The 17,499-nt window shown below is 37.7% G+C and overlaps 1 protein-coding gene across 1 annotated transcript in view; it reads right to left on the reverse strand.

The window, feature by feature from the left end:
• Nucleotides 1-2,075: 2,075 nt before the first annotated feature.
• Nucleotides 2,076-17,499, reverse strand: part of Mad (mothers against decapentaplegic homolog 1) — a 47,594-nt gene continuing 32,170 nt past the window's right edge. Inside the window, exons 6-9 of the mRNA XM_089094174.1 lie at nucleotides 16,851-16,963; nucleotides 14,231-14,429; nucleotides 6,238-6,478; nucleotides 2,076-3,906 (exon numbers count right to left, since the gene is read on the reverse strand). Of these exons, the coding sequence (XP_088950300.1) occupies nucleotides 3,747-3,906; nucleotides 6,238-6,478; nucleotides 14,231-14,429; nucleotides 16,851-16,963 (713 nt within the window). The 3' untranslated portion in view covers nucleotides 2,076-3,746. The remainder of the gene's footprint in view (nucleotides 3,907-6,237; nucleotides 6,479-14,230; nucleotides 14,430-16,850; nucleotides 16,964-17,499) is intronic.

Consider the following 17,499-nt stretch of genomic DNA (forward strand, 5'->3'; position numbering starts at 1 on the left):
GGGGGGGTGATTTCATCAAAAAATGCCTTTTTTGGTGTTTTCATTGAAAAATTGAAGAAAACAAAAAGTTTTGCCCCCTTCCCTCCCTGATTTTGAAAACACGTTTTGTCCTCCTAAATTTTCGTGAATTGACACCACTCGAAGTGGATGGTAAGCCATAATTGTTCAGTACTGAACATTAGCCAAGCACTGAGTTTCACATGTGAGCAAGGAGTACCTGGATATACATGTATAGTTAAGAACGTGCCTAGGTATCAAAGGCCATCTAGACAAGCATATGAACACCGCTTTACAAAACAACTAAAATTGCTATGATAAAAAACAAACCGGCTGGTCGGACCCTCCCTTGCTATAAACAAACCGGCCTGTTGACCTTCCAATCATACAGGTGTAATATACTTGCATGAATCTTGTTTCGAAACGATGTAACGTCAAACAACAGTGGCACAAATCAGCTCTTAGCCAACAGTAAAATACAGAAACGAAATTATAATAAATCACACTAGGAACATGAAACGGAACCATTGCCAGATTCAGTACCTGGACAACCAGTAGGCAACTACATTTTTCTCTTATTTTTTCACTAAATTCAAAAAAAAAGAAAAGAAAAAAAGACCACTCCTTTTTCTTGAAATTTAATACATAAACAGGCACATATGAATTTCTTCTAGGAGGGTTATATCCAAAAACAACTAAATGATATAAAAATGTAAGAAATAGTAGGGATAGAATAAGACCCTCTCCCCCAAGCCACATTGCCTATGTGATTGGCATAGGGCACAAGGCCAACAAATAAAGCCCTTTTCAAAGGGGTCTTTAAGAATCGTGATACAGCTTCCACTTACAATTGCTCAATGCCGTTTTCAAATATGACCACTAATACCAATCCATAAGCTAAAAACAAGGCAATTATGTGCAACCCTTTAGAAAGAGAGAAAATACAAAGTAATTCAAATCTTAAATCAACTCAAAACTTAAATCAATTAAATAGCATTTAGCCTATTATTTAATTTTTATGGATTCCTGAAAGATTCCGGAAAAAATTACCGGTTCTTTGACATTTTATTTGTTCCAAGTTTGTCCGAACAAAAATTACCAAGATAGCACTCTGCATCCCGCTATGAATGAAAAATCAAGTTTTTCTGATGAATCCGTAGGTCCTTCAACTGAACTGACCCAAAACAAATTTGACCAAGTCCATACCAAAGAGTATGGGTAACTCACAAGAGTGAAACTGGCATTAGTGTCGACAAAAAACCCTAAAAGCTGTCTAACGTTTGGCAACACTTGGTATTTTTTCCTAATGTAAAAACAAGAATAATTAATTTAATTTGTGTAGTTGGTAAAATTAGCGTAGTAATAATTCTCTGATCTCCACTCCTGAGAACAAAATGACTACAAAGCTTAAAAAAATGCCAAATGTCACCAAACGCTAGATCGCGTTGAAGATATTTTTTTCGACACTAGCGCCATATTCCATTCTTACATAACCCATACACTTTGCTCAATATAAAGAATTACCAAAATAATACTTTGTCATGAATGCAAGACGAAATATTTATAATGAATTTGTAGGTCCTTCAACTGGAATGACCAAAGGCCAATTTGACCAAGTCCACAGGTCAAGTAGTGGAAAGCTGCGTGGTCTCGATTTTTAGAAACTGAATAGCATATTGTTTAAGACCCTTGGATTAAGTAGGCTGAAACTTGTCGATAGAGAAAATAAAAATTTTACCTGCCCCTATACTTTTACCTGCGACCGACTTTCATGGAGTTCAAGCAAGTTCAGAGAATCGCAACAGGGAACAATAAGATTTGCAGCTAACATTTTACAGTTAGCAGGCTTTACACTGAATGCAGCCAAAATGAATGAAAATAAAACATTTCCCCGAGCCACCTATCACAAAATTCAAGCAAGTTCAGGGAACTGCAACAAAGGACAAAATACAATGTTTACAGCTACCATTTTAAAATCATCCGAGTTATCATTGGGTCTAGACAAAAAAAAAAAAAAAAAAAAAAAAAAAAAAAAAAACGAATATCAACAGTTTTCCCATGGTTTCAAAATTGGGAATTCTATTTTTTCCATTGCATATTATATTCCGCTCCGACTGATGTTCTGTTCTACCCTTGAACGATTTTTATGATGGACAAAATACTCTACCTGATTGATCAACAAGGTGTTACTCAGAGGGAGAATGGGTTTCCAGATTTAAAATACCCAGCCCTTCCCACAGAATCCAAGTCCTGGCAAAGTTCTGTTTCCTAATCATGCAATCTTCAAGATAAAAGGATCCTAAGCCGTGAGATAAGCTGATCGGTTGTTTTATAGCCTGAGTTTGAGATTTTAGGTCAGTCTAAGGTTTTATAAAGTCAGTTTTGTCGACTGATGGTTCCGTTGTACTATTGCCCAGTATCAGATATTTCGCCTTAGTGAACTGGATCGTTCAACTAAATTAAAGATCGCGTCAGGGAGCAAAAGGCAATCAGTTACAAAGGTACTGTAAACACTAAACAACTTTCTATTTTACCTATGGCATCAAATTAATACCTAGTTAAACTTTCTACAGTGTTTTTTTACCGCCTGCAGCTAAATTCTCCAATAATAAACCTAAGCACTGGATACTAACTAAATCCAAACATAATTCCAATTCATTTGTCAGATTGAAAAGTCATCTGAGATCACATATGAATCAGTAATTTACACACCAAGAGAATCACTTAATTAATAATTAATGAAATCAGAATGCTTATCAGTTGATAAAAATAATCCAGCATTGTTACTGGTTGGGAGGGGGGGAGGGAGTGGTACTGGGTTCCATTCAACCAAAATATGAAAAAATACATGAAGCAGATGTAATTTCATACAGCATTTGAGACATCCAGCAAGAAATTTTACAATGAGCTGTGATAACTTGTTTGTTTTTTTCAAGAAGTGCCAAGAAATTAATTTCAGACCGTAATTTTCTAAATTTGCAGGGGGCATGAAGGGGGGGGAGTTGTCTCTGAGTAGATTAAAAAAGTTCACCCAGAAACAACTAAATTCACATCGTGCATCAGTTATTAACAAACCCAGATAATCCCTTAATCCCTCATCAATGAAATTAGTAAATAGGCATACCCAGGTATACCATACCCAGGGCCGTGCTCAACAGGACATCTTACCACAATTGAGCTCTGTTTTCATTTTCATTTGTTTTCATTTCGAAATGACATGATTAAATTTTACTGATAGGTTTCCATTTTTTTCAAGTAATAAAAAAAGTCACTAGAAAGCACTTTAATCAACCGTAAATGAAATCACTCTATGCCTATTAGTAAATAGGCATACCCAGGGCCGTGCCCAATTTTTTTAGACTGCATGGGGGGAAAGGCTCTGTGTATGGAAGAAAAAAGTCACACGGAAGCATTTGAAAACATAAGTCAATCAATTATTTACACAATCTGAGAATGATTAAATCAATAACAAATAAAATCACTGAATGCTTATTTTTAAATAAGCATACACAGGGCTGAGCCAGGAGCGTGCCCAAAGACATTTACCACGGTGGAGTTCTGACGACTTTTTTTTCAATGCCAAAATAGGATATTACGTCGTAAGTTTATAATTTTTCAAAGGATTGTCTCGTAGTACACATGAAAAGAAAGGTCACTCGGAAGCATTTGAAATCACAAATCACTTATTTACACATTCGAAGGATCACCTATGATCACTAATCATCTATGAAATCATTTAGTGCTTTAATTCATGATACCGAAGAGATTGGATTGTGAGGAGCCCCCATTTGAGTTAAAACCTTATCTAACCATTGAAGTGGGCCATGAAGGTGGATCTCAATCCAACAAGGAGTGCTAGTGACGTCTTGTCTGTGATATTCAGCTCCCCAACCCTTGACAAAAGACATCCTAAAAAGAAAGAAGAAAATGCAAAAACACAAGAAGTAAAAAAAGACAAGCTTCTAACCGTTTCTGAAAAAAAGAAGACATCTGAAAAATAGAACACAGCAGTCTCGACAACCGAATACGATACTGAAAAAGGGAACCAACGGAAAGCTAACCAAAACTGGAAAGGTAACCAAACCATGGTGAGCCAAACCGCCGGAAGGTAGCAGTGAAAAACTAAGCTGCTTCTATTTATGGTAAAATCCAATAAATTGCACCTCTATAATACTCTGCCCCTGTAATCACAATCACTTGTCCTCTAGGGTTTTGAAAAGAAAGAAACGGAACACAATTAAATCATGACTTGGTCTGCTTTATTAACTACTAATTACAAAATAAAGTATACATGTTACCGTGAATGTCTGAAATCTGGTTGATGTCGACGCTCCCCGGTGAATGTCCAAAATTCCTTTTTATCTGCTTCGATTCAGTCAGCGTTGCAAGTCAGCTTTTTCAGTCTTATGCAAGCTATTATGATGACAGGTTAGGTTAGATTTGGTTATAAATATCAAAAATGTGTTAAAAACCTAAGCTAACCAAAGCCGTCATCATCAAACCTTGCATTAAATTGAAAAATTTAACTGGCAACGCTGATTAAATCCAAGGAGAAAAAAGGTATTTCGGACATTCACTGGTGAATGTTGACATTCACCAATTTCGGACATTCACAGCAAAATATACACACAACCGCCAAGGGAAAGCTCGAAAAGCCTGATGAAGAACGGCTGCAATAACTCTGAATATCAGCCATTAACAAATTAATAATAATAATAAAAAAACGGACAATAACACTCCCCCAATTGCTATCAATTAACCATTAATACCAACGTAAAAAAAGTTTTAACTTAAATGGACTAATGTGTTCAGCCTCCAGAATGCCAGCTTGTTTATCATTTTATATACTTATTAATATTTGAATTTTGGAACGCACACAAAACCTCGAGATAACAAAATTAGGAACTTATTACATACGAGTAACTTAAAAAAAAGGGATGAACTTCCAGAAATTGGCGCTTAGATTTACACATTATAGAAAAACAAAATAAGGGTCACTTTAAAACTCAACCCTCTAGTTAATGCTTAAGTGCTGAAATTATAAGCGAATTGTATTCGTATCATCATAACGAATGAAATCTAATAATTTCTCCTTGATAATTAACAATATATAATTGGTAAGGGTAGCTGAAACCAAGATTTTTTCGAAATATTTTTATAATCAGAGTAAGTACGACTAAAAAAAAAAAAAAAAAAAAAAAATTTGAACTTCCAGAAATTGGCGCTTGGATTTACACATTATAGAAAAAAGAAAATAAGAAAAAGAGAAAAATTGCTTCCCAAATTGACACCATAACACACAAATATTTGAATGAGGCTACATCCTTAAATGATTGCTTAGCATTAAAGAACGAAAAACCAATACAACACCTACAGCATAGCCAAGAATACTCAACATGAGCAATAACCATAAATACTAAATAATTCAAAAAGTGGAGAAAAAAAATTACAGTACCCAATACAAGGGGATTAAGTATCCCGAAAGAAATGGAGCTTAACTAATGGCAGATATTCTAGTTAATTCATAGGCAGCTTCCAAGCCATGATTCTAGTACGTGTTCTTCCTTCCTAACAGGAGTGGAATTTCCTGATTTAAATCCTGATTTAAAATTAAGTTTTTATGAAGATTCTGAAGAAGTTTTCGGTTTTTAATTCAGAAGTGATTGAACATAAAATAAGCTAGAAGTAAAAGACCAGCCTTTATTAGAAGATGGCTATTACATGCCTCATTCCCCATGAAACATATATAAAGCACTCAAGCAAATAGTTCCTGGTAACAAACTGTAAGTAAGGAGCAACTCGGCTTAATAGCAACCGAAACTCTAAAACGGAATAGAATAAATCGCTCTTACTTTTCGAACTTCTCACTTAATTTCCAATTTTCTTTCCAGTGTAGGAATAACAATATACCATAAGAAAAGGACAGTATCCCCGTGGGTATCAAAGTACCACCATTTGGGGGTACATAGTAAAGAGTTATGAGCCTTCCATGTATTTTTTCTCCGACCAATTTACATAGAAGGAAAGATCGTAGAAACTTGGGAAGGGGTTCATTCGATGAGAAATTGAAAGTTCTAGTGCCCTTCTTAAAGAGTTGAAAGCAATCAGAGAATAAACAGAAACAATTTTTAATAATAACTGTATTTTTGGTATCTTTTACACATTTTGATCTATCCCCACTAGCGGAATTACCTAATGGTACAATTTTTTTTACCCATTTTACCCATTAGGAGAACTTACCTAATAGTACACATTTTAGTTAATTCATAGACTGCTTCAAAGCCATGATTCACAGACTGTGACAATAGCTGTGCAAATTCTTGATTGTTGAATATTTTCAAACTACATCCGGGTGGTATTTTACATACTGTTGTTGGGTGAAAGCCATGATGATGATTACAATTCCGGGACTGAACAAATATGGCAGAGTCTGACAAACATTCAGCGTATACTTCACCACCCACATAATAGAGATGTACACCTAAAAATACAACTGACTGATTACATGGATCATAACTGACTATATAGATTGATTTACTGAAACTGATTGATTATACCGATTGCAATTGAATGTCTTTGCAAAAATACAACTGAGTAACTAAATTGACACACAGATGTTGGATGAAAGCTATGGTGACGATTACAATACTGGGACTAAACAAATATGGCAGTCTTACAAACATTGAGCGTACTTCCCCACTGATAGAATAGACTTTTACAAGTAAAAATGCCGTAGAAGAATTGATAAATGTCAAGTAAAACCTGAACCATCCCCAGGTCTCTTCTCCGTAGAGGGGGTTAGCGAAATTCCAAAATGCCAGGATATTCTATATTACAATATGAAATTATATGAAAATTCGGTATTATTTAGCGATCCACCTCCATAAGAAAACACTATAAGATTCTGAAACTATTTTAAAACATTCCAAAATATACACCATTTCTAAAACGCATCGCCTTACTTTATACCCCACCCCCAATGGAAAAACATTCAGCCTAAGATATATATATATATATATATACAAATAATTTAACGACAAACATTGAATAAGCGGCGGGACGAAAAGAGTCGCATTATTGAAAATTCTTTAAGTATCTATAATATTCGAAACAAAAATATTTCAGGGGGAACAGGACTGACCCCCCCCCCTGACTACGTCAGGATTCTAAGTGCCTTGCATAATTGAAACTATTTTGCTTTAGAATTATAACGACGAGAAAAAGGGAGATATCAATCCTTTACTCCCATGATCGAAAATGTGCTTTAATTAAGTTGGGTTATTTTCGACATATTTTGTTAGCCATTTGCATGATTTTGATCTACGTTATATTCACGTATATAATGTCAAATGTCAAATTTCAGCCAGTAGAAAGAGCGAAAACCCAATTGGACCTTTTGTAAGATATTTTAAGTTATTAAGAGAGCAAAAAGTTTTTCAGTCACAGCTTTCTGATTTACAAGTAAACTCTTTATTTGTCAGTGACTTGTAACTCTTAATCTCTTTTGGTGGCTAAAAACCTGTATATAACAACATTATTTTTATTATTTCATACAATAAAATTAATAAATCAAAGATATAGCCGCTGCTAAGTAAACTGAACTGTGCGCAATGATTGAACTAGTTAAATCGACAATACACACACAAAAAAAGAAACAAGAGAGGAAATGAAAAAAAAAAACAAAAAAAAAAACTGGACTATAATACTTACCAGCAGGCTGTTTTCATCCTGCGTCATGACTGGGACGTCCTTTTTAATACTTAGATTTAAATACGGAAACCACCCCAGAACAGACATTTTTGCCTAGACTATTGAGAGGTATGGAACCACTAGCTACCAAGATTAGAAAATATGGATACCACACTTCAACATATACTAAGAACTCGCTCATTAACTCCTTTCCTGAACGCGATTCGGGTTAAGAAATAACCAATAGCGGTATAAGGAAAATAACTCATTTTTACTTACCAGATTGTAACACAGGCCATAACTTAAATATAATTTTAATATGAACCGAAATTGGAACAACAAAATGAAAATAAGGTGAAGTCGCCTCTTTTTCGTGGAGCAGGAGCCCCTGGTCAATCCGAAGAAGCATTTATCAATGACCGTCTGAAACTTAATTAGGCTCAATTTATCCAAAACGTAAAATCAATGAAAAAAGATCAAGTCAGGTAGTATGGTGAATCATACAGAAATATTAATGCTATAAGCCAATGTGTTTTCATGATAATATTTAAGCTAGAAAAAGCAGTACATTTAAAACGCGGCTGAAAGTAATTTATATACAAGAGAAAAAGGAAATTTATCTGTTAACAAAATGGATGACATGCTATGTTATCCAACATAGACATCGCACTTTTTTTATCTTGTTTCTTACTTTTGTCATCATTCGTTGCTAGTGCAATTTTTTTTTGCAAGAACAGTCTTTGCAAATCTTTTGCAAGAACAAACTTTTTGTTTTTAAGAGAAGAGTTTTTTGTGGTATGTACTTAAATCGTTTAATAAACAATACATTTGAGCTTTTGAGTTGCTAACCTGATTCAGTCCACATTTTCTCCTCAGATTTATTTATTTTATCCCCTCGGATTTATTTATCCTTATCCCTCAGGGATAGGGATTTATCCCTACCCCTCTCAGTTTTTTTGTCTCTGTCCCTCAGGGACAGGGATTTATCCCTCTTCCTCTCAGATTTATTTATCCTTATCCCTCAGGGACAGGGATTTATCCCTATCCCTCTCTGATGTATTTATCCCTATCCCTCAGGGACGGGGATTTATCCCTCTCCCTCTCAGATTTATTTATCCCTATCCCTCAGGGACATAAATTTATGCCTATCCCTCTCAGATTTATTTATCCCTATCCGTCAGGGACAGGGATTTATCCCTATCCCTCTCAGATTTATTTATCCCTATCCCTCAGGGACATGGATTTATGCCTATCCCTCTCAGATTTATTTATCCTCATCCGTCAGGGACAGGGATTTATCCCTATCCCTCTCTGATGTATTCATCCCTATCCCTCAGAGACAGGGATTTACCCTTATCTCTCTCAAATTTATCTCCTCAGATGTATCCTCTAAACGGTGGTTGACTCTCTTGATGAATTGAACTCTTCACCAATTCAACTTTTTACATTCAGAAGGCTAATCGCTGAAAGTAGGGATTAATACCAGAAAATGTCATATTAATTTTACGCCACTATACACAAAATTATTTTTAGAAGTAAATAAGACCAAGTCCATTTTAAAACGTATTCATGTTTAACAATTTGAGTTTGTTAGAGGTCTTACAAAAGGACCAGATTCTGCAGAAAGCATAGCCCAATCAGTAGCAGTTTTAGGCCTCGTAATCCGGAGGGGGGGGGGGATACAGCATAGAAGTGTCAAAATACAAAAAAAAAGTTGATGTCAGACGTTAGAAAAACTGGGGGAGGGGAGCGAGCCCCCCGCCCTGCTCAGGCCTAGAACCGCCACTGACCGCAAATTCACTATCTGGCTATGCCACTTGTAAGAATAGGCTAATTTAGTCAAAAATAATTGTAGCAGAAACATTTTTATTTTTTCAATTCGATATATTCAACAAAAACAATGATCAACACTCAATGTATCATTATCACTTTACTCTAATGCACAAAAAATTATTTTCAGAAACCAATTTGACTTATTTCATTCTAAAATGCAGTTGAGACTATTTTTCCATTCTCATACAAATCAACGGCGTCGATTTACGGAAATTAGAGAGCGGGGGGGAAATTTTCTGTAAAAAAAATTTCAATGGAACTTCCGAAAAAAGCCATTTTTCAGTCACTGATGTGACGCCCTATTGACGCCACCGATGTGACTATAAATCAATAGAAGAAGTAGGATTATTAGATTAAATAATTTCAGATGAATCTTGCAAACAGACATAGTTCGGCAGAAAGTATTAACCTATCCCCCCTCCCCCGGCCTCTTTCTGGCTCCAACAATCAGCGGCGGATCCAGGGGGGCCGGGGAGGCCCGGGCCCCCCCCCCCCCAAAATTTTCTGGCGCCCTCTCATCCATCGTGCAAACGACCCTTTTTTGTGAATGATTCAACTAAGGCCGACGCTAAAACAAAAAAATCGGATACGCCGTCATTTTTTACTTTCTTTTTATCACATTATCTAAAGTTCAAATCCGACACTGCACGAATCATGATTATTGGGTTTATTTTTGGGACGTGCTAAACGAGCAAAACATTTTGTGAATGCTTACGAGAAACGCATGTCTTTGGGGAGTTGCGTGTGTTGTTAGATCCAACCGGCGGGAGGCTAGGCGCGAGCGACCCTGCCACTGCCTTCGGAGTATTTTTGCTCCGTGTGTTAGACCAGTTAGACGGAAACGCATTTAAAATGGATCGGAAAAAAAATCAGGGCATGAATATAGAACAGAGAAGAAACAAAGAATGATGGCGGAAAGCCGTAAAGGATCGAGGGACATCTCTGATTATTTTGCCAAGAAACATCAGATTAAAGGTAAGCTTTTAAAGATAGAACAATAAGGAAGAAGTGTCATTTAAAGTGGGTATCAACACTTCTAATTTCTAGCTTTAGCCCATTGTCGGATAGCTTTCCTGATAAGGCTCATTCGTCAAGCTTCATCGCGTACCAGCTGCTTTTGTTGTTATATATTGCATACGGTCCCTCTTGTACAGTGTTCTTCGTATGCAATTTGTCCGAAGCGTTTGACCTGATTTTTACCAGCCCACTCGTCTCGCCTGACTGTTATGATATTGGCTTAAAGCAGTATTTTTACCGACACACTGTGTCAGCTCTGAAATTATCTTTCAAATTCTTGCAGTTAAAGCTCTCTCTTTAGCCTTGTAAACTTCGGTGATAATTGTTTCGGGTTTCAGCTCTTGAAAAATATTTGTTAGCATATGTCGGGGATCGGTTCTTGGGGTTGCAAGTTAAATTAGTGATGTTTAGGGTGGTATTTTATTTTAAAGTCCGGGTTTCCTAGAAATAGTTTTGGGGTATGAAAGTTCAAGATTGTTGGGGGAGTTTAAAGTTAATGTTGCTGATTCAGTTTATTTTCAAATTTAGTTCCAATTCTGCCTTCACCATGTTGAGAGTTAAATCTACTAAAGCAAGCCATTATACAAAGTGTATATACGTTTACAATAAATGTCTTGTGCACACTTTAAAAGAGAAACTTTTTTTGTTAGATGTTGAGACGACGGCAACTTCTGATGCCCACTCTGAGTCGACGGTCGGAATGCACAAAAACGCATTCAGCCAGGAGAACGAACTGTCACCAACAACTCCGTCCACTTCACAGACGGCCTTCATAACAAACTTCGGCGAAACGACACACACTGATCAGCTGACTGAAGGATCAAGAAGCAGTACTCAAACCTTGGTGGTACATAGCCCAATACTGATTTCACAGTCCCCGCACCCGCAGCAGAATCAAAGCGCTATTTTTTCGCCTGAAACTGACTTCACGCCGTCGAATGACTTTGGTATTGCAGTAGCGCTGAAAGAGCGAAATCAGTTGTCTTCTGGCGAAATTATGTTTTTTATGAACAAAAGGTGGAAGCCGAAGAACCAATCTGATCTTCCAGTCTCGACACAAAAGAGAAAAGGTGGCGAAGTCAAGCGTCGCTTGAATACCGAACATCTTTCCCGGTATCCTTGGCTCGCAGTGAGTCGTCATCCAGACCACGAAGGCCTTTGGTGCAGTGTTTGTGTTTCGATGAGGACCAACGAAAGCGGAGGAGGATGGTCGGCTTTATCTGGAGGCGGTGGAGGGCAAAAAATGGGAAAGTTGGTCTTGAAACCGCTAAAAGACTATTCGAAACTTACCAGGAAAGATGGTGCGCTGACAAACCATGCTGAAGCACAGTTTCACAAACACTGCCAGGAAAAAGCTGCCGCGCTGCTAACAACGTTTCAGCGCGGTAGTCAAGATCAAGATATCAGGAAGGCTCTGGACTGTGAAAGGGTCAAGCAAATACAGCAGAACCGTGCACTCTTGAGAAGCGTTGTTGAAACTGTCAAGCTTTGCGGGGCACAGAATATCCCCCTTCGTGGCCACCGTGATGATGGCAAACTTGATATTCAAGACTCTGATGTCATTACAGCAGTAAACGACGGGAATTTCCGCCACCTACTTCGGTATCGGATTCAGAGTGGAGACTCGCAACTTAAAAATTTACTTGAAAATGCACCGAGCAACGCCAAATATACGAGTAAACAGATCCAGAATGAACTGATTGGAACAATTGGGGAAATGATAAAAACCGAAGTAGTGAGAAAAGCAAACAAAGCAACGGTTTGGTGTCTTCTTGTGGACGAGTCAACAGACAGGCAGACCAGGGAGCTGATGGTCATTGTTTGTCGTTATGTGTGTAAAACCGAGCAGGGATACGTGATTCGAGAAGATCCTTTTGCAGTTGTCGATGCCTTTCAAACCCTGTCAAGACTCGCTGGAGATGAGGAAAGTGACGACGGTAGAAGCATCGAAGAGAAGCTAGACGGCAAGAGCCTCGGGAAGCTGCTGTTGAGTGAGGTCAGGAAGTCAAATCTGGATTTGTCAACGTGCGTTGGTCAAGGATACGACAAAGCTGCTAGCATGGCAAGCTTGACAAATGGTGCTGCTGCTGAAGTTAAACGCCAGTGTGAACTGGCAGATTACTTCCACTGTGTGAGCCATGCCACAAATCTCTCATGTTCAAAGATAGTTTCAGTTCCCATTCTGCACAATGCCCAAGACGTTGTTCGAGACACAATTTCTCACTTCAGCTCAAGTGCCAAGAGAACAAGACTTCTAAAAAAGCATCTTATCGCGGACAAAGCTAAAACAGAGACACTCGTCAGTCTTTGTACCACGAGATTTATAGAGAGACACGAAGCAATCAGCAGGTTTTGGGACTCCCTTCCGTCGATCGTTTCTGCTCTGCAGGAGATGGAAGGATGGCACGATCGAGAGGCAAGTAGCAGAGCTTATGCATTACGATCCTGCATTGAAAAATCAGATACACTCGTAGGACTGGTTTGCCTGAATTCGTTTTCGTCGATCATGAAACCTTTGGCCGAGTCACTACAACAGAAGGATGGTGACCTCGTGAGAGCCTTGTCCCTCATTAGCAGCGTGAAGGCAATGCTGGAAGATATGCGATCACATGCCGAAACCAAATTCAGACTGCTTTACGAAGATCTTCTGAAAATGGCCGAAAAGATTGATGCTACCATCAAGGTAACGCAGCCACGCATAGCTTCACATTCTACATACCGGGCAGGGGTACCCAAGATGGATCCAGAAAGTCATTATAGGATGGCGGCATTTATTCCAGCCCTGGACGCCATGCTGCTTGATTTTACGGAGCGGTTCAGCTGCCATTTTACGAATGCTGCAAAACTTTCAGCTTTGATCCCGGCTGTGGTTAATGGCAAACGCTGGGAGGACGTTCAGCCAGGGTACGAAAAGTACAAGGAGCTGCTCGTGGGTACGGAGATAGACGTTAAAACCGAGTTCGAGATTTGGAACAAGTATTGGTCTAAGGAAACCGTGCAAAAACCGAAAACAGCTATTTCAGCGCTGAACAGTTGTCAGGAAAATGTATTTCCCAACATCTTCGCATTGTTGACAATTCTCGCGACGCTTCCTGTGTCAACCTGTGAAGCAGAAAAAATGTTTTCAAAGGTTGACAGGACATGTTCATCAATACGAAGCACGATGACTGAAGAGAGGTTGGAGGCTCTACTACTCATGCAGACTTACAGAGACGAACTGCCGAAAACAGACGATGCTATCGATATGTTCGCTCTCAGAAAAGCTCGCCGATTGAGTTTAGTTGTGTAGTGTGGTACTGTTTTTATTTTCTTTTGCTACGTTTTACCTTTATGAGCATATTTGGCAGTGTTTTCATATAAATAAAGAGCTATCAAATTAGTCCTGTATAATCAGTTTTTGGCGCCCTGTGTCCGGCGCGGCCTCCCCCAAGATTTTCCTCTAGATCCGCCGGTGCCAACAATCGGCAGACTAAACACGAACCAACAATATATTTTGTTTTTCTAATTTCCTCCTTTATTCTTTCATGGAGATGGTCAAAATGACTTCGGCACGGCTCATCTTCTTGATAAATCATAATTGTTAACAAATAAAATTTTACCAAAAGAAACCACGGCATTTAACAACCACCAGATACAAATCTATTCCCTTACAACGAACGTTTATAAATCGAAAAATGCCAGTACTCAAACATACCTTTCCCAATATGTCTCCTTGTATTTTCAATAGTAGAATTTCTGTTAACATTTGATAGTTGACCAAGACAAAATCTATCTGACTTATTGTTGGGATTAGTAAAGCCATCTACAATAATTGAATGACTGTTAGCATGAAAAATCTCTCCGACACGCGAGTTCAGCTCGTAATAAGCAATGCTGCACCAGTAAGGAGGTTCCTGAAAGGTAGATATTACGTCAGTGTATAGAGGTTTAATTCACGTGAATTATACGAGTACAGCTAGCACATGTCGCAAATGGACCGTCGCTAGCGGAGGGGCACTAGTACAATTATATCTATGTATACCCGTACACAATCAAGTATCGATTTATTTATCCTAAGGAGAATGGGAAACAAAGAGACAGCTCTTCGGCGGTTAAGAATTCGAAGATAGAGATAAAAAAAACTATTAGCGTCACTTACGGTTTAGTGTCTGATGCGATTAATCTGCAACAGGATTAGAGCTTAAATTTGTCTTTGGGTGATAATTAATAAGCGTCTTTTATTTTCAAGAATTATTTTAAACCAAAATCCGGTTTGCATTAAGTAGACAAAAGTTACCATGGGAGAGGGGCTAGCACATTCACAATAACAAATTGACCCCTTTTTATTAGGGATTTCTTTTTCTTACACAACTAACAATAATATTTGACTCATCAGGATACCCCGGTCTTTACACAAATCCAGACAAAAATATTTTCTGGTTACGCCCAAAATATTTTTTCGAAACTTTCTCGCCTTTAAAAATAGCTTGAATAGGCGTTGACAACTCTGGTATGGTATTTCACCTTTGAACCTGAGCATCACCATATCATGGAAGGAGTGTGTTTTCATAAGCCATTTCAGTCCTTCTACAGTAGTCTCGCTGGTTTTTTTTTTAGCAATCTTTTTAATGTCAAGGAAAGTAAAAGCGAAACACCGTTTGACTTGGTGAAATGGGAACTTACACAGCGGTGTATGTCTTAAACAATTAAGACAAATTGTCAAACAATAAAGAGGAAGGGAGCTACGAGTAGAGGAATAAGCGGCGCCCTGAGATTTACACCAGGTGGTGGAGTGGGCAAATTCTTGGTTGAAAATAAAAATACGAACAAAAACCGTCAATTTAAAGCATCATTATGCTAAATGAAAGGCCAAACGAAACTATTAAAATTTTTTTTTTCGCTGCCAGTCGGTTTTTCTTGTCTTGTTCCTTTTCTTTCATTTCACTGTCGGGTCCATCCAGTGTGGTCTTAGAACTTGTTTAAAGTACCAAGGACAATGACAACGAAACTTGACTGTTTGAATTAGCGAAGAGGAAATTTACACACGGGAATAGATCTTAAATAATTAGAAAAATCGGGAATTCATTTTTCAATGAAAAGATTGATCAGGTGAGCTTCACTTACCTTGGTAGTATTACTATTAAAGACGGTGGGAGCAGTGAAGATGTTAAAAGTAGAATGGCCAAGGCTCAGGGTTTTTTCTCACAATTAAAAAAAGATTAAGTTTAGAAGAATAGGAAGATAAGTGCAAACCAAGATTAGAATATTAGAAGCTACAGTGACGACAGTGGTCAAATATGGCTCCGAAGCATGTGGGCGCTCCGAAAAGCGGATGATGATTTGCTAGATGTTTTCCAGAGAAATTGCCTAAGGATTGTTCTGGGTACCCAACTGACTGACCGTATTTCAAACAATAGGCTGTACGAAAAATTGTGCTTGAATCCCGATTTCTAGGGCTATAATGAAAGAAATGTTGAGATGGCTAGAGCACGTTGTGCGGATGAAGGATGACAGATTGCCGAGGATTGTCCTTTTCGACCAAACGTCTAGGGCTAAACGGAAAGTAGGTCGTTCTCGTCTGGGGTGGGAGGGCGTCATAAAGAAAGATTTAAAGGAAATGGGAACTTCCTGGGAGGTTGTAAAAAGGGAGGCTTTGAAAAGACTGGGATGGAGGAGGAGCATGCGTAGCCGTGTAGGCCTTAGACGGCTTGGTACTGTGGTGAGCTGTTAGAAGTAGTAGTAATGAAAAAGACCTAAATATGCAGTTAAGCGGTTTTTGGTAGTAGCGGGTGCCAGATTTGAAGAAAAGAAACAAGAGTGAAAAATCATCAAAAATCAAGCTAAAAACATATAGCACTAAACAGGTAAAGAAGGGGCAGCTTTCCTTGGGAGATGTAGTTGTCTGTGAATTAACACAGTGTTATGTTTGAAATTTTACCGACGAAAAGTCTTGTCCAATTTATATTTTCGCTTATTTATTTTCACGGTTCAACATGGCAACACTAGCAAAAGTATTATACTCAGCTAAAAACTTCAAGATTATTAAGCAATAAAAAGAAAAATCTTACAAAATCACAGTTTTCAGCTATAAATTGACCTAAGGTGGGTCTAGGGAAAACAGCTTTTGGTTTTGACGTTCCTGGAACTTTTATTTTTATTTTAATATCTGAAATTTTAAAATTTGAACGCATAAAAATAAATACAAAAATAATATCAAGACAATGGCGAATAGTAGAAAACACAGCCCATTTCTTTCATTTTGCTCTCCCTTCTGTTGGAACAGAAATGTGATCAGCAACTGTCTAGTACCTGGTAACAATTTTAACCTAACATACCTGATAAGCAACAGGGTGAACATCTGGCCCATGATTAGTCGTATCCATAGTGTCACGGGTATTGCTTTGTGAATTGTCATCATGGGGGCTATAGGCAGGGGGAGGCGTCTCAGCTAAAACAAAAAGGAATTTCAATTAACAACACGAACAAAACGAAGGCATAAACATTCATAAATCAAAATGGCGTATGAGCCTAAAAGATAGAGGCAATAAATTCTGCCATCTGTTTAGATAATGTGTGAAATTTTTTCGCGTGAGTAAAGTTTTTTGTGTTTAATGTTTACGTAATTGACAACTTTTGTTTTCTATTTGTAATGTTATATTTTGTATCTATGCTCATGCGTATTTTCCGTTCTTTTCATTTACTTACTCCTCTATCATTTTCAATATTTTATAAAGAGATTTAAAATAAGTTATTATTAATGTTAATTAGACTATTTAACAAATTTAATTAGACATAATTAGACAATAGCAGAAAAAGTTCCAACAAATTTAATGTAACAAATAGCATTTCCTAGGTATTTACAGATATAATTTTATCAAAAACAAATACTCCATAAAAAAGCTGTCATTTTCTGATGCAATTCAATCTAGCCTATTGTACAAATCGAACTAGCTTCCCGACCTACTAGTTACAATCTGAAATTGA

Source organism: Artemia sp. Qi Xiang Cuo, chromosome 9, assembly GCF_049724085.1.
Source record: "Artemia sp. Qi Xiang Cuo chromosome 9, ASM4972408v1, whole genome shotgun sequence".
NCBI classification, from domain to species: Eukaryota; Metazoa; Arthropoda; class Branchiopoda; order Anostraca; family Artemiidae; genus Artemia; species Artemia sp. Qi Xiang Cuo.